The following is a 12,966-nucleotide window of genomic DNA, read 5'->3' as shown; positions in this document are numbered from 1 at the left end:
TGGCCTAATCACATTTAATACTTAATGCCCTGCTCAATGAAGAATACTTTCTTTAACACTCTACACTTGTGTTGCCACTTTCAAGGAGCTCACGCTTGTACCCCAAGATCCCTCTTTGCAACAGTATGACAAGTCCTCTCGAAGAGCAAGGCACTTGTCCAGATTAAACTCCATCTGCCATTTCTCTGCCCACATTTAAAAGTTATCGGTTTGGAAGGGAGAATACGAGGGGAAGTGGGCGAATCAGCAGGAGAGAGAGTGAAACCTGTGGAGGGGGGAGGTGGTGGACAGGTTACATGATTTTGGAAAATTCCATATGCATACTATCGAGTCACAAATGCAATGAGATGGTTCCTCTGGATTTGATCTCACCCTGACAATGGAGGAGGCAGAAGACAAAGGTCAGTGTGGGAATGGAATGGAACTTAAAACAGCTTGTGACCATGAGCCAAGATGGCCATTGTGATCAAATTGGAGGTGCTCAGCCAATCTGTCATTTACTCTGCATTGGGTTTCCTGCCACAGAGAGAACAGACATGGTTGGAGGAGGTGATTTTGAAACTTTACCCTGCATGAGAATCCCTCGATGGTGGTAAATGATGTAGATTGCAGGAGAAAATGACCGAGGAGGGGGAGGAATTAGGAGTCTGTAATTAGTTGAAAGATCCTACTGCAAGATTCATCAACAACGAGTAGTAAAGTAGCTTCAGTCTATTCTCCCTCTTAGAAAGATTTAGTTAATAAACAAAACAATCTTTCAGCACAGCCAGGGGCAAAAGGTCTCTTAATTTATTCTTACAATCAACAGACTTTGAAATTACCCACCGTAAATGCCTCAAAATTCAATTCACTTCCGGTGGAAGTATAAGAGCCAGTGGCTTGCTTAATCAGATTAGCCTTATTCTGAGTTTCCATTTTGACTTTCACACCATCAAATGCAAGCCCCAGTTTTGTTCCCCAACTATTTTCTATCCTTACCCTCTTTGCAACCTCATCTACCTGAAATTGGAACAAACAACAGCTAATTTTGCCATGTATAAATCAAAATAATTTACCCACAGTTTCACATCACTGTAGCCACTGAGGGATAACTTGTGCCCATCAGGAAACTGCACCACCCACTACAGGGTGCTATTTACCTTGGTGTTAATGACTCTTTTCCAGTGTTACTTTCAGACATAATGACATATTCAACATGCACAATATTTATTTTCTTACTGACCAGAACTATAAAGCATTGTGTAAAAAGGTAAAAAACTCAAGTCAACCAGGAGATACAAATTTCTGACTGCAATGTTGCTGTCCAAATTTGCTACATTATTGAAGTCTCACAGTGTTTACAACAGATATTCAAATCAAGCAATAACAGAAATAACAGAATATTACAGCCCAGTACAAGCCCTTTGGCCCACGATGTTTTGTTGATCTTGATATTATTAACAAAAAAAAAACCCTGTAGCAGCTACTGCGGTAGATGCTACTAAATAAAGGAAAACACATACAAAGGTAGTCAACTCAAGACTGGTTTATTGCAGACATACAGACCTTTTATTCCCTGCCTCTCAATGAGAACATTAGTGAACACCTGGTCCAGAGGACCAGCAGGTTAAAGCTACCAGCCATTTGTTCCCCGTGCCTTTAGGCAGGGGCTTCATCTGATCCACTCACTGTACTTTGGTGCCCAGCACTGTTAGCCTGTGACGTGTCAGGTAAGTCTGTGAACTGACGGTGGCATTGCGTCCGCTACAACCCTGTTTTTCTTTCACCCATGTAAACCTGTCTTAGAGTCTCTTAAATGCACCTTACGCGATATTGTAATGGATAAATATATTTGGAGAATTTGGTAATATTTGGGATTTTGGTAAGATTTAGAGTAGGTTACATACATACACAAACATACATTATAAAACATTTTATTTGAAAGACTGAAGAAATATTGAAGATCTCTGGAGAAAGTTATTCACATTCACAAGTTGGTGTTAGTCGAACTGATGTCATAAAATGAATGACCATTGTTTGGAAATGGAGCCAGGATGGCTACAAGTACTTTTCTGCAGGGTGCTTAGAGGAAAGTCACACGTGGGTTTTGTTTATCTAACAACAGCTTGAGCAGAAGAAAGAACTCCTGTTGTTTGGAATAAGAGGAATAGAACTATGTAGTAGCTTGCAAAAATAAGTTACCATCTGGAAAATCCTGATGGGGCAAGTTTCATCATCCAGATATTGAGATGACTAATGAAGGTACCTCAGTTGTGGAAATCCTGGAACAACAAATCTTTAAAAACCCTACAAGAACCTTCTGAGCGGGAAACATTTACCTTTTGAGCACCAAAACCTGGTGAAATTTAGAAACGTTCAATTCTGTGCACAGCAGAAGAATTGCCTGCATCCAGATAACTTGGAAGAAGGAGAAGTGAGATTGAACAATATCTGCTTGGATAATGACATTGGGAATGTTCAAAGTAGGAAATGGGTTCTACCAGCAGGAGTTTCTATTTGACAAAAAATATTCATAGGTGGCTGGCAACATACGTTTCTTAAAAATTAATACTCTACCCTCTCCCTCCCTAAACTACATTCAGCCCCATGACATCTTTCTACGTTGCATTACTGGGACCACCAAGGACCTGACCCATTTCCCATCTCTCCTTACAATGCCAATATGGCAGCTGCCATTAAGAACTGACACATCATATGCAAGATGAACATCATCATGACATCCTGCTTAAAAAGAAGGGTCAACAAACCTTCCTAATTTTGTCACTACATTTTTATTTCGATTCTCATGGGGCATGAGCAAAAAATGTCCCATCCATTGGCTCACCAAATTATGAGTAAAATCATGATCCCTGTTCAAGAAAACCCATAACCTTCAATGGTACACAGATAATCTAGGAAGAATTTTGTAATAAAGTTGAATGAAACATTGAAAGAATTTCCCGCTTATAAACACTGAGATTGTAGCATGCCAAGAGACCAGGTGAGCAAAAAGAGGCCAAATCTCTGCAACACTCGGATAGTCCAAGATGGCACGGACTCCCCTTCACTGACGAGAAGGAGCCCACTCCTAGCACCATGTATGGGCTGAGGAGCCCTCCACTTCCACGTAGAGGCAGACAGCTGGAGAGTGACGCCATGACACAATGACGTAAATCGGGAAGTCAGGGAGTACGTCACCAGAAGTGGGTGGGCCAGCGAGCACATGTGGGGAATTTAAAACAGTAAAGCCAGTCTTTGGTTTACTCTCACCTTGGGTGGATGTCTCTTTATTTGGTAGCGCTGCCACAGCAGATGCTACAAGGCGATAACTTCTTACTTGCTGCAACCAAACAGGTCTGCATGATACACCAACCTAAATAGAAAACATGTCCAGAAATCCCAGAGATCATAAATTCAAAAGGATTGGTGAAATCTTTACCCTGTATTTTTAACACCAAAGTCCCTATATTTTTAAGCCATTCGGACAGGTAACTGAGAAACATTACATTTTAAACACATGGTACGTCAGGATCAGAAGGATTGGAGCATTATTGTTCAAGAGACACAACTTTTAAAATAATAACATCTAACTTTATGAAGAATGTGATGCTACAACAGGAACAACGGATGGAATCAGACACATTCTATGAACATTTGGAAGCAAAAAAAAATGGATTGGTTTTCCATCCCTTCCTAAGCGACCCAATGACCCCAAGTCCTTCCCGACTTGCGACCGCAATGGAACCCAAAAGTTCAGTCAGATACCACAATGGTCGCAAGTCGGAGTTTTGCCCCCGTGCGAGGAACCCTGAAGTCTTAGAGCCTATTTTTAAAATCAAATGATTTTCAAAGGTGAACAGAGACAAAGGACACGTAAAACCCAAAATGTGCGGATTGACTTTGTGATTCAGTGTCTCAGGGTCCATCGGTTGGGGAAGCCATCTTAATTTCAGTGCGCATGCGCGACTTGTGGCTTTGCTGAGTGGCCCGTCAGTCGGCACGTGCATATTAGCCGCACATGCGCAAACCCAACTCCAAGTCGCAAATCCACCGCGCATGCGCCAACCAGACTTCCAAACTTCTTCTTGCCCCTCCCCCGCCCCTTTCCCGCTGCCAGTTACCCCACGGCCTCCGGCCTCGCCCAGTCGGCGCCATCAGGCCTCGCACCGACGCCTCGGCTCCACTCAAACACCCCGCCGGTACCGGCCGCTCCCGGGTGGGGCCCGGAGGGCTGCCGGTCGCCCGTTTTCCCTGGACCGCGCGGCTGTGGAAGGTCCCGGCGCCTCCGCCAATTTCCTCCCATTCGCGCCCGCGGCGACGCGACGGACCCCGAGCAGATGACGTCGCCGCCAACGTCCCGCCTCCTCACAGCAAGAGCCAATCAGCCCGCGAACCCACCCATCAATCCAACCCGACCCCAGCGTCTCATCCAATAGCGGCCTCACCGAATCAACCCTTGACTCGCGCAACTACTTGTCCTGGTGAATGTCTATTGCTGCTGGGTTTTGGGGTCCTTTGGGCTCATAACACCATAGTCTGGTGACGTACATGGACCTCCTTCCCACTCCATCCATTTTGGATCCCCACATGAAGAGGGAAACTGCTCCAGCCAGGGCAGAGGTGTGTGAGATGGGCCTGGTGGGAGATGGGGGTTTGGAGATGGGCCTGGTAGGTGACAGGGGACAGTATTGGGGATGAACCCAGAGGATGGAGACCACCCCCGTAGCTCCGGTTCACCAATGGGTCACTCACCTTGGCCCACGGTCGTGCGTTGATCTGCGGGAATGTGAATTAGATGCAGTTGAGGTTCATCTCCCGGGTCTGCTCCCTGGTTGAGGTCCTCAACACCTGTTGGGACAGAAACCACCTTCACCACTGGCTCGGGGTGGAGCAACAGGAGGGTGACAAGGGGAGGGGATGCAATGTATGCGTACCAGGTCAGGGACATGGGACGAGCCCAAGAACTGGAGTGGTGGTGAAGGCTGAAATCTTAGGGGCATTTAAAAGGCTCACCAAGTGTCACAATTTCCCAATAACCGATCGGCTGCTTAGACTTTAAGAAATGTCTTCAATGAAAATGAAATATCCTTGGAATTCTCTACCCTATTGAATGTGACTGTGCACCTGGCTGGAGGTATTTGGACATACTATATAAACCTTGCTAAGTACCAGTGCAGGTTGGAAACGTTCGACTTCCTTGGGGGTCAAATCAACAGGCACGGAACTAAACCCTGCTTGAAAAGGTAGAGGTTGTTCAGTGCTTCCCCAAACCCCACATAATGAAGGGGCTGCAAGAATTCACTGGTACCATTAATTTTTATCACCGATTGATACCGGTAGTGGCCCACATCATGCGGAGAAAGGTAAAAACATTACCTAGGACAATGAGGATTTGGAGGCGTTCCAGAAGGCCAAGGACGCACTGGCCAACACAACCCTTGTGGTACACGCCAGGCCAGAGACACCCACCACTCTCACAGTAGATGCTTCCAGCACAGCAGTAGGGGGTGCACTGGAGCAATTCATCGAAGGGGAATGGCAGCCTCTGTCCTTCTTTAGCAGACACCTCTGGCCACCTGAACTCAAATGCAGTGTCTTTGACTGAGAGCAATTGGTGCTGTACCTGGCAGTCAGGCACTTAAAGTATTTTTGGAAGGTAGACAATTCAGTGTCTTCATGGACTAGAAGCCATTAACTTTTGCCTTCCATAAAGTGTTGGACCTGTGGTCGGCCAAGCAGCAGCGACTCCTCTCATATGAGTCTGAGTTCACTACAGACATTCAACACATCGTGGGTGATGCACTGCCCCACCCCCGCAATCAAGTCTGACCAGGCCCTGTCCCAGTGAAAAGACTATTTAGCCCTCGGCAGGGGACAGCAGGATGACCCTGATATTCTTGCAAGCAAGACAGCAGTGTCCAGGCTCAGGCTGGAGGATGTTAACATCGACCCTGGTAAGTAGACGCTCCTCTGCGGCATTCCAATGGCAAATCCCACCTCATTGTGCCGACAGCATGGAGATGGCAGTTTTATGATGAGGTGCACAACCTGACGCACCCGGCCATCAGTACTGTCAAAATGGTGGTCAATAGGTTTGTCTTGCTGAGCCTTCAGAAACAGGTTGTCAGTGGGCCAAGGCCTGTACACTCTGTCAGATGACCAAAATGCAGACATACGTGAAGGCACCACCCCAGACATTCGAGCCAGCATCACATAGGTTCAGCCACATCTACAATGACATTGTGGGGTCACTTCCGGCCTCCCGCGGGATGAGTTACCTACTCACCATGATTGACTGCTCCATGAGGTTCCCCGAGGCGGTCCAGCTGGCTGACACAACCACTTGTGTCCTCCATTAAATTGGAAGCGGTAATAAATATGAAGGAAAGTTTGATAATAAATAGTCTCCCTTGCAGTTGGGGTACAATGTATTTCTTAAGATCAGAGGAATCCTGGAGCCAAGACAAAGTGATCCTGTGTTTCCCAAGGATTTGATTGAGTTGTTGGGGTAGTTGAAAGTGAAAGGTCCGAAAGGTCTCCTGCTCCTTCCACTGCCTTTGTGTTCTGTCTTGCGATGCTGATTGGGTTCACCTGTGTGTTCGCTCAATCGCTCGCTGATTGGTTGCTTCAGTTGCGCGAGCCAATCGGCTGATTCGGTGAGGCTGCTATTTGATTGGACGCTGAAGTCGGGTTGGATTGATGGGCGGATTCGCAGGCTGATTGGCTTGTGCTGTGGGGAGGCGGGACGTTTGCGGCGGCATCGTCTGCTCAGGTTCCGTCGTGTCTCCGCTGGCCCAACGGGAAGAAGTTGGCGGCGGCGCCGGGATCCACAGCCGCGTGGTCCAGGGAAAACGGGCAACCAGCATCCCGCTGGGCCATACCCGGGAGCGGCCGGTATCAGCGGGGTGTTTGGGTGAAACAGGCGTCGGTGCGAGGCCTGATGGTGTCGATAGGGCGAGGCTGGAGGCCGCGGTGTTACTTGCAGCGGGAGGGGGCGCGGAACGTGATTGGCAAGTCTAGTTGGCGCATGCTTGATGAGTTTGCGCATATCTTGCAGATACGCATGTGCCGATTGAGGGCCACGAAGTGAACTGTTTGCGCAAGCGCCAACTGACGTCTGGCGCATGCGTACAGAAATTAAGATGGCTGCCCCAGCCAATGGACCCTGAGTCACAAAGTCAATCCGTACATTTTGGGTCTTTTGTGCCCTGTGTCTCTGTTCTCGTTTGTCAAATCATTTGATTTTAAAAATAGGCTCTAAGACTTCAGGGGTCCTCACACGCGGTCAAAACCCCAACTTGCGACCATCGTGGGCACCCTCCCAGGACGCGACCATTGTGGTACTACGGTCGCAGGTCGGTGAGGACCTGTCGGGGTCATTGGGTCGCTTTGGAAGAGATGGAAAACCAATTCGTTTTTCTTTGCTTCCCAATGCTCATAGAATGTGTCTGATTCCATCCGTTTTTCCTGTTGTTGTATCACATTCTTCATAAAGTTAGATGTTATTTTTTAAAGTTGTGTCACTTGAACAATAATGCTCCAATCCTTCTGATCTTGACGTACCATGTGTCTAAAATGTAATTTTTCTCAGTTACTTGTCCAAATGCCTTGAAAAATATAGGGACTTTGGTGTTATTTTGGCCACATTTCGAGTGTTTTCTGCAATTCTAGTTGCTGCATGACAAAAGGAGTTTATCAGGGGGTTGCTTGGGATAGAGCATTGGGTCTGAGGAGAGGATAGTTTGGATAGTTTTCTCTGGAGCATTGGAAGCTGAGTGATGACCTGGTTGAAATTTATCCAATTATTGTAGTCCTGGAGAAGGTAGATTTCTTCTTCCCCCTCCCCTGTGGGAGATGTAAAAATACTACGATGCCTATATTGAACATGAGAGGGGAAAAGGAGAGAAGTGAGGCAGGTTTTTGCACAGTGCGGTGGGAGTCTGGTCCACGCTGCCAGGATAGTGGTGAAATCACCACGATTTAAGAGGGTTTTGGTTGGGCACATGAACAAGAGGGAATGGGTGATGTGTATGGACCATGTGCTGACAGATGGGATTAATTTAAATGAGCATCATGGTCACCACAGACATTGTTCACCAAATGTCCTATTCCTGGGCTGCTCTGTTGGGTGATGATTCATCTCTTTTCAAGGATTGTTGTCGATGGGCAGTAAACATTTCACAGAGGTCTATCTCCAATGAATGTATTTAGAACATTTCCATGAGTTAATTCCCTGTAGAAACAGCAGTTTATCATTCAAGCTGTGTAGCCACAGCAATAATGCAAAGTTGAAGGCCATCATTACTGAATCCATTTTAATCGGCCTTCACCTTGTACAATGTTCAGTTGAGACAACAAAATCAAAATGCAACTTTTAACCTCTAGGAAAGATGAGTAATCCTCTGTACCACAGAATTATTGCTGAAAAAATATTTGGAAAATTTTGTGAATTCAGCTTCCAAAAAGGTGATGAAAAGGAACCACAACATAATTAAAAAAAATTAAACCCAGAACATTTATTCGAAGATGTTAATGACCAGGTGAAATTAGTAATGAAGAAAGCGAATGCTATGTTGGCATTCATTTCAAGAGAAATATGTACAAGAGTAAAGAGGTGTTAATGAGGCTCTATGGGGCACAGGTGAGACCTCATTTTGAGTCTTGGTGCAGTTTTGGGCCCCCTATCTGAGAAAGGATGTGATGTTGTTGGGGAGGGTGCAGAGGAGAATGACGAGAATGATTCCCAGAATGCAAAATATAATGTATGAGGAGTGTTTGACAGCTCTTGGGTTATATTCATTGGGATATCGGAAATTAAAGAAGAAATCTCATGGAGACATTTTTTATTTTGAAAGGTTTAGATAGGGTGGATGCGGGTAAGATGTTTCCCTTGGTGGGTGAATCGATGACAAGAAAATTAGAGGTTATCCATCCAAAACAGAGATTGGGAAGAACTTCTTTTGCCAGAGGGTCATGGAGCTGTGGAACTTAATGCCTCATACAGTAGTGGAAGCCAGATCACTGGGAGTATTCAAACAAGAAATAGACAAGTATCTCGTTAGTGAGGGCATGAAGGGATATGGGGAAAAGGGTGGAAATTGGAAGGAGTGTAGAGTAGCTCAGTGTGTATTTATGGAGCAGGCTCAATGGGCCTGGTGGCATGGTTCTCCTCCTTTGTTTTGGGATCTTGTTCTCATTTGAGAGAGATTATCGAAGGCAACTGAGAAAAATGGAAACATTCGAGGCAATTGTTGGAGTAGGTTATTTGTTTGCCATCTCTATGTAAAAGTTCAAAATTTTCTGTCAGTTTCGATCAGTGCCGGTCCCTCCAATCCTTGAGGAACATAGTCTTTCTAATATGTCATGTGTTCTTTCAGCTACAAATGATTCTCTTATTCAAACATGGCCAGAGGTTACTCATGCTTCATTTTAGTCTTGCCATCTTTTTGGGTAGTTTTTCAGTTGTAAATGTGGCAAATTCCATTTTGGGAGTGAATTTCTTGTCACATTTTTCCATGATGTATTTGAAAAAACGTTGTGTGGACTGCAGCTCTTGAATGCAAGTGAGCTGCATTTGTTGTCCTTCCAATGCCACCTGCTGCCTGACAAACCTTCAACCTGATTCCTGCCCTTTCCAAGCCTTACTCGTGTTTTCCTTGCCTCATGACCCCATCGTAACGGTGTACAGACATGCAATAAGCCACCATATAAAGGCAGGGTCTGAGACGCAGGCTTCTAATACCCCCAGATTATCTTAAAATCGCAAGATTGGATTGGCAAGAGTTGGGCATATTCCACAGATCTGACAGCTGCTGGGCTTCACGGTTGCATATGGTTCTGAAAAAAACTAGGGATTGGCGGCCTTGCAGAGATGATCGTCCCCTGAACAATTCCACCGTGCCTGACTGATACAATATTCCAAATTTACAAGACTTCTCAGCAAACCTCCACAGCAAATATGCATTTGCCAAAATAGATCTAGTACCTACTTACTATTAGATTCAATTTGAGTCTCCGGATGTCACGAAGACAGCAGTGATGCTCCCATTCAGCATTCAGTCTATGAAATGCAGCTCAGACATTCCAGTGGTTCATGGACCACTAATTCACTGGCCTTGGGTTTTTTTGGTGCTTGTGTTGATCGATCAGATCCTGGTTGTAAGTGTGGATGAAGAGGAGCACAAGAGCCACCTTATCTCATTGTTTTCAAGACCTGAGGAATGTGGCATCGTGATCAATCCCAGGAAAATGTTTCTGGTGCTTCTGATCTTGTATTTTTGGGACCTAGAGTTATGCAACATGGTATTTTGCCTGATGAATGGGAAATGCGTGAATTTTGAGAATTTCTTCCCGCCATTAAGGTTGGCCAGTTGTGATGGTTTTTAAGTTGGAGGAATTTTTATTGCTGTTCCCTGGTGAATGCCACAGCATCTCTATTACCTCTTGCTGAATGACTCAAAGGATCTGATGCCTGTTTCAAAAAGACCTTAACTTTGAAAGACGATGCCGTGTATGCTTTCCATGATGTGAACACTGTTCTTACAAAGGCCACTAAGCTTGTACATCAAATGCCCAAGGCCTTGCTCTCTTACCACAGATGCATCTGTCAGTGCTGTGGGACCAGTGTTCGAACAACGAGTCTGTGGGCAATTGGAAACTTTGACATTTTTTTTCCAGCCAAGTGGTCACCAGCTCAGGAAAATATAGTACATTTCAGCAAGAACTCTTAGCTATCTATCTCGCAGTGAAATATTTCAGTTTTTAAAAAAAATATATGTATAGTTTTGTATACAGTTCAATATAATTATAGAATCGTATCCAAATGAAACTTACAATTATGAAAATAGAATAAAAAAAATAAATGGTTGAACTGTATAGAAAAGTGAGAAGAGAAAAAAGTATAAAAGATAAAAAATACAGATCTAGGTGCAAAGCTACTGTGATAACTATTCCCTCCCAAAAGGAAAGGCAGGATATTAATAAAATAGTAGAATGAAACCAACATGATAAGTTTCAACCATTAAGATTAAAGAAAAGTGGTGGTGGGGTGGAGAAGTGAATACATTAGATATCCAAACCCATATCTAAATATGGTTTCCAAACTTTGAAGTATGTATCATACCCAGTTCGAATATTATAAGTCACCTTTGCTAAGGGAATACAATTTTGCATTTCCCCACAATCAATTTTAAGATGGGATTCAGATTTCCATGGAATTGTTATACAAATCCTGGTAACTGCCAATGCGACATAAAAATAATTAATTGTTCTTTGAGAAATTGAATTAGGCTTCCAAATCATATACATTTCCCAAAAGTAAAAGCTCAGGTGTTAATGGTAAACATTATGATAATTTGTTCCAAAAACTTGCCCACATTTTTCCAAAATGATGTCACCTTGAGATATCTCCAGATATAATGTATAAATGTACCAGTTTATGTGCCAATCTAAAATATGAATTTGAAAAATTAGGAATAAATTAATTGTTGTAGCTTTAAATATAATTGATGAATAAAGTTATAATTAACTAATCTATCAAAAACAATAATTATTGTCCCAACAAACGTCAGACCAGCAAAAAGAGTCAATTTCAGTTCCCAAATCCAATTCCCATCCTTCTTTTGATTTATTCAAGTTTGGATTTGGAGATTCCTCTTGAAATAGTAGATACAATTTTGAAATAAATTTCTTTGTAATTCTCTCATGAATCCCATTTTCTAATTCGATATTTCAGTTTTTTATTGGAAGGTCATTCTTTGACCATTTGTACAGACCACCAGCCTCTTCTGCATACTGCAAGTAGAAGCACACATCTCTATTTGCCCAGAGAGATTCGGCATTTGGACTTCATCCTACAATTTTCATTGGACACACAGCACATCTGAGGAAAAGTGAATGCTGTGGCTGGTGCCCTATTCAGGCTTGACATTACATAAAACTACTGCCATCGATTTCAGTGCCATGGCTCATGCACGGCACACTGATGCCGATTTCATCCGGTGAAACCAGATCAACTCTGGTCTCCATTTTCAAGATGTGATGCTGGATGAATCAGGTGAAAAGTTGGTTTGTGATTTTTTTCCCCCAACAGAAAGGACGAGGCTGTTTGTGTGGGTGGCTATGAGGCAGGAGATTTTCTCTTCACAATCTATCTCTTCCTGGTAGAAGAGCATCAATCAAACTGGTTAAGGAACATCTTACCTGGCTTCGTGTTAAACAGAATGTTGGATTATGGGCAAGGACTTGCTTGCTAAGTCAACGTCCTAAAGTCTCCAGGCACATGAAATTCAAGCTGGGGGATTTTGTTGTTTTGGATTCCCATTTCCAGCACATGCACCTTGTGGCTTGGAAGGTCCACTTCCGCCATCTCGGCAATGTACTTCTCTGCTCACGGGTGAGGACAGGACTACCAGGTGGAAGGACGAAATTCCTATCATCGGCATCTCTGCAGAGACAATTGCTTGGGCTTTTGTGGATCATTGGATTCCATCTTTTGGTGTTCTGGGCACAATTACAACAGATCGAGGGTCTCAGTTCGAGTCAGCATTGGTCTGAGCTCTCACTGATCCTCTGGTCACTACCTGAATTACGGCTAAGCATTTCAGGCCAACAGCTTCTTTGAGCATTTTCATTGACGATCGAAAGCACCATTGACAGCAGGTGGCAAATCATCTACATGAAGCGAACGTTTGCCCATGGTTCTCCTTTGCGTGACTACAGCTCTGAGGGCAGATCATAGATGTTTAGTGGTAGAGCTAGTCTATGACTGTATGCTGACCTTGCCAGGTGAGTTTGTGAATCTGAGTCCAAACACAATGCTCCATGAACAGGTCAGTTTTCTTGATTTTCTTTGAGAAAATGAGATAACTCTGATGTTCTCCTATGTGGCAGCATCTTCTGCAGTGGATGTGCCAAATGATTGTCAACACTGTACTCGTGTGTTTCTTTGACATGATGTTGTTCGTAAACCACTTTAGCTCATTTACG

At 44.2% G+C, this 12,966-nt stretch overlaps 1 protein-coding gene and 1 long non-coding RNA gene across 3 annotated transcripts in view; one reads left to right on the top strand and one right to left on the bottom strand.

The window, feature by feature from the left end:
• The window catches only part of LOC138745262 (uncharacterized), a 43,438-nt gene extending 38,620 nt beyond the window's left edge, over window positions 1-4,818 (bottom strand). The window contains exon 1 of the long non-coding RNA XR_011346112.1: window positions 4,732-4,818. This is a non-coding gene — a long non-coding RNA (uncharacterized lncRNA). The remainder of the gene's footprint in view (window positions 1-4,731) is intronic.
• LOC138745261 (endophilin-B1-like) overlaps window positions 4,110-12,966 on the top strand; it is a 33,893-nt gene continuing 25,036 nt past the window's right edge. For both annotated transcript variants that reach the window (XR_011346110.1, XM_069902316.1), the window contains exon 1: window positions 4,110-4,599. Coding sequence is in view for 1 of the 2 variants with exons in the window: in XM_069902316.1 (XP_069758417.1) it covers window positions 4,528-4,599 (72 nt within the window). In the remaining variant the exon portion in view is untranslated. The remainder of the gene's footprint in view (window positions 4,600-12,966) is intronic.

This window comes from Narcine bancroftii, chromosome 11, assembly GCF_036971445.1.
Source record: "Narcine bancroftii isolate sNarBan1 chromosome 11, sNarBan1.hap1, whole genome shotgun sequence".
Taxonomy (NCBI): Eukaryota; Metazoa; Chordata; class Chondrichthyes; order Torpediniformes; family Narcinidae; genus Narcine; species Narcine bancroftii.
The sequence above is the reverse complement of the archived record's forward strand: the minus strand, read 5'-3'. Positions and strand labels throughout refer to the sequence as shown.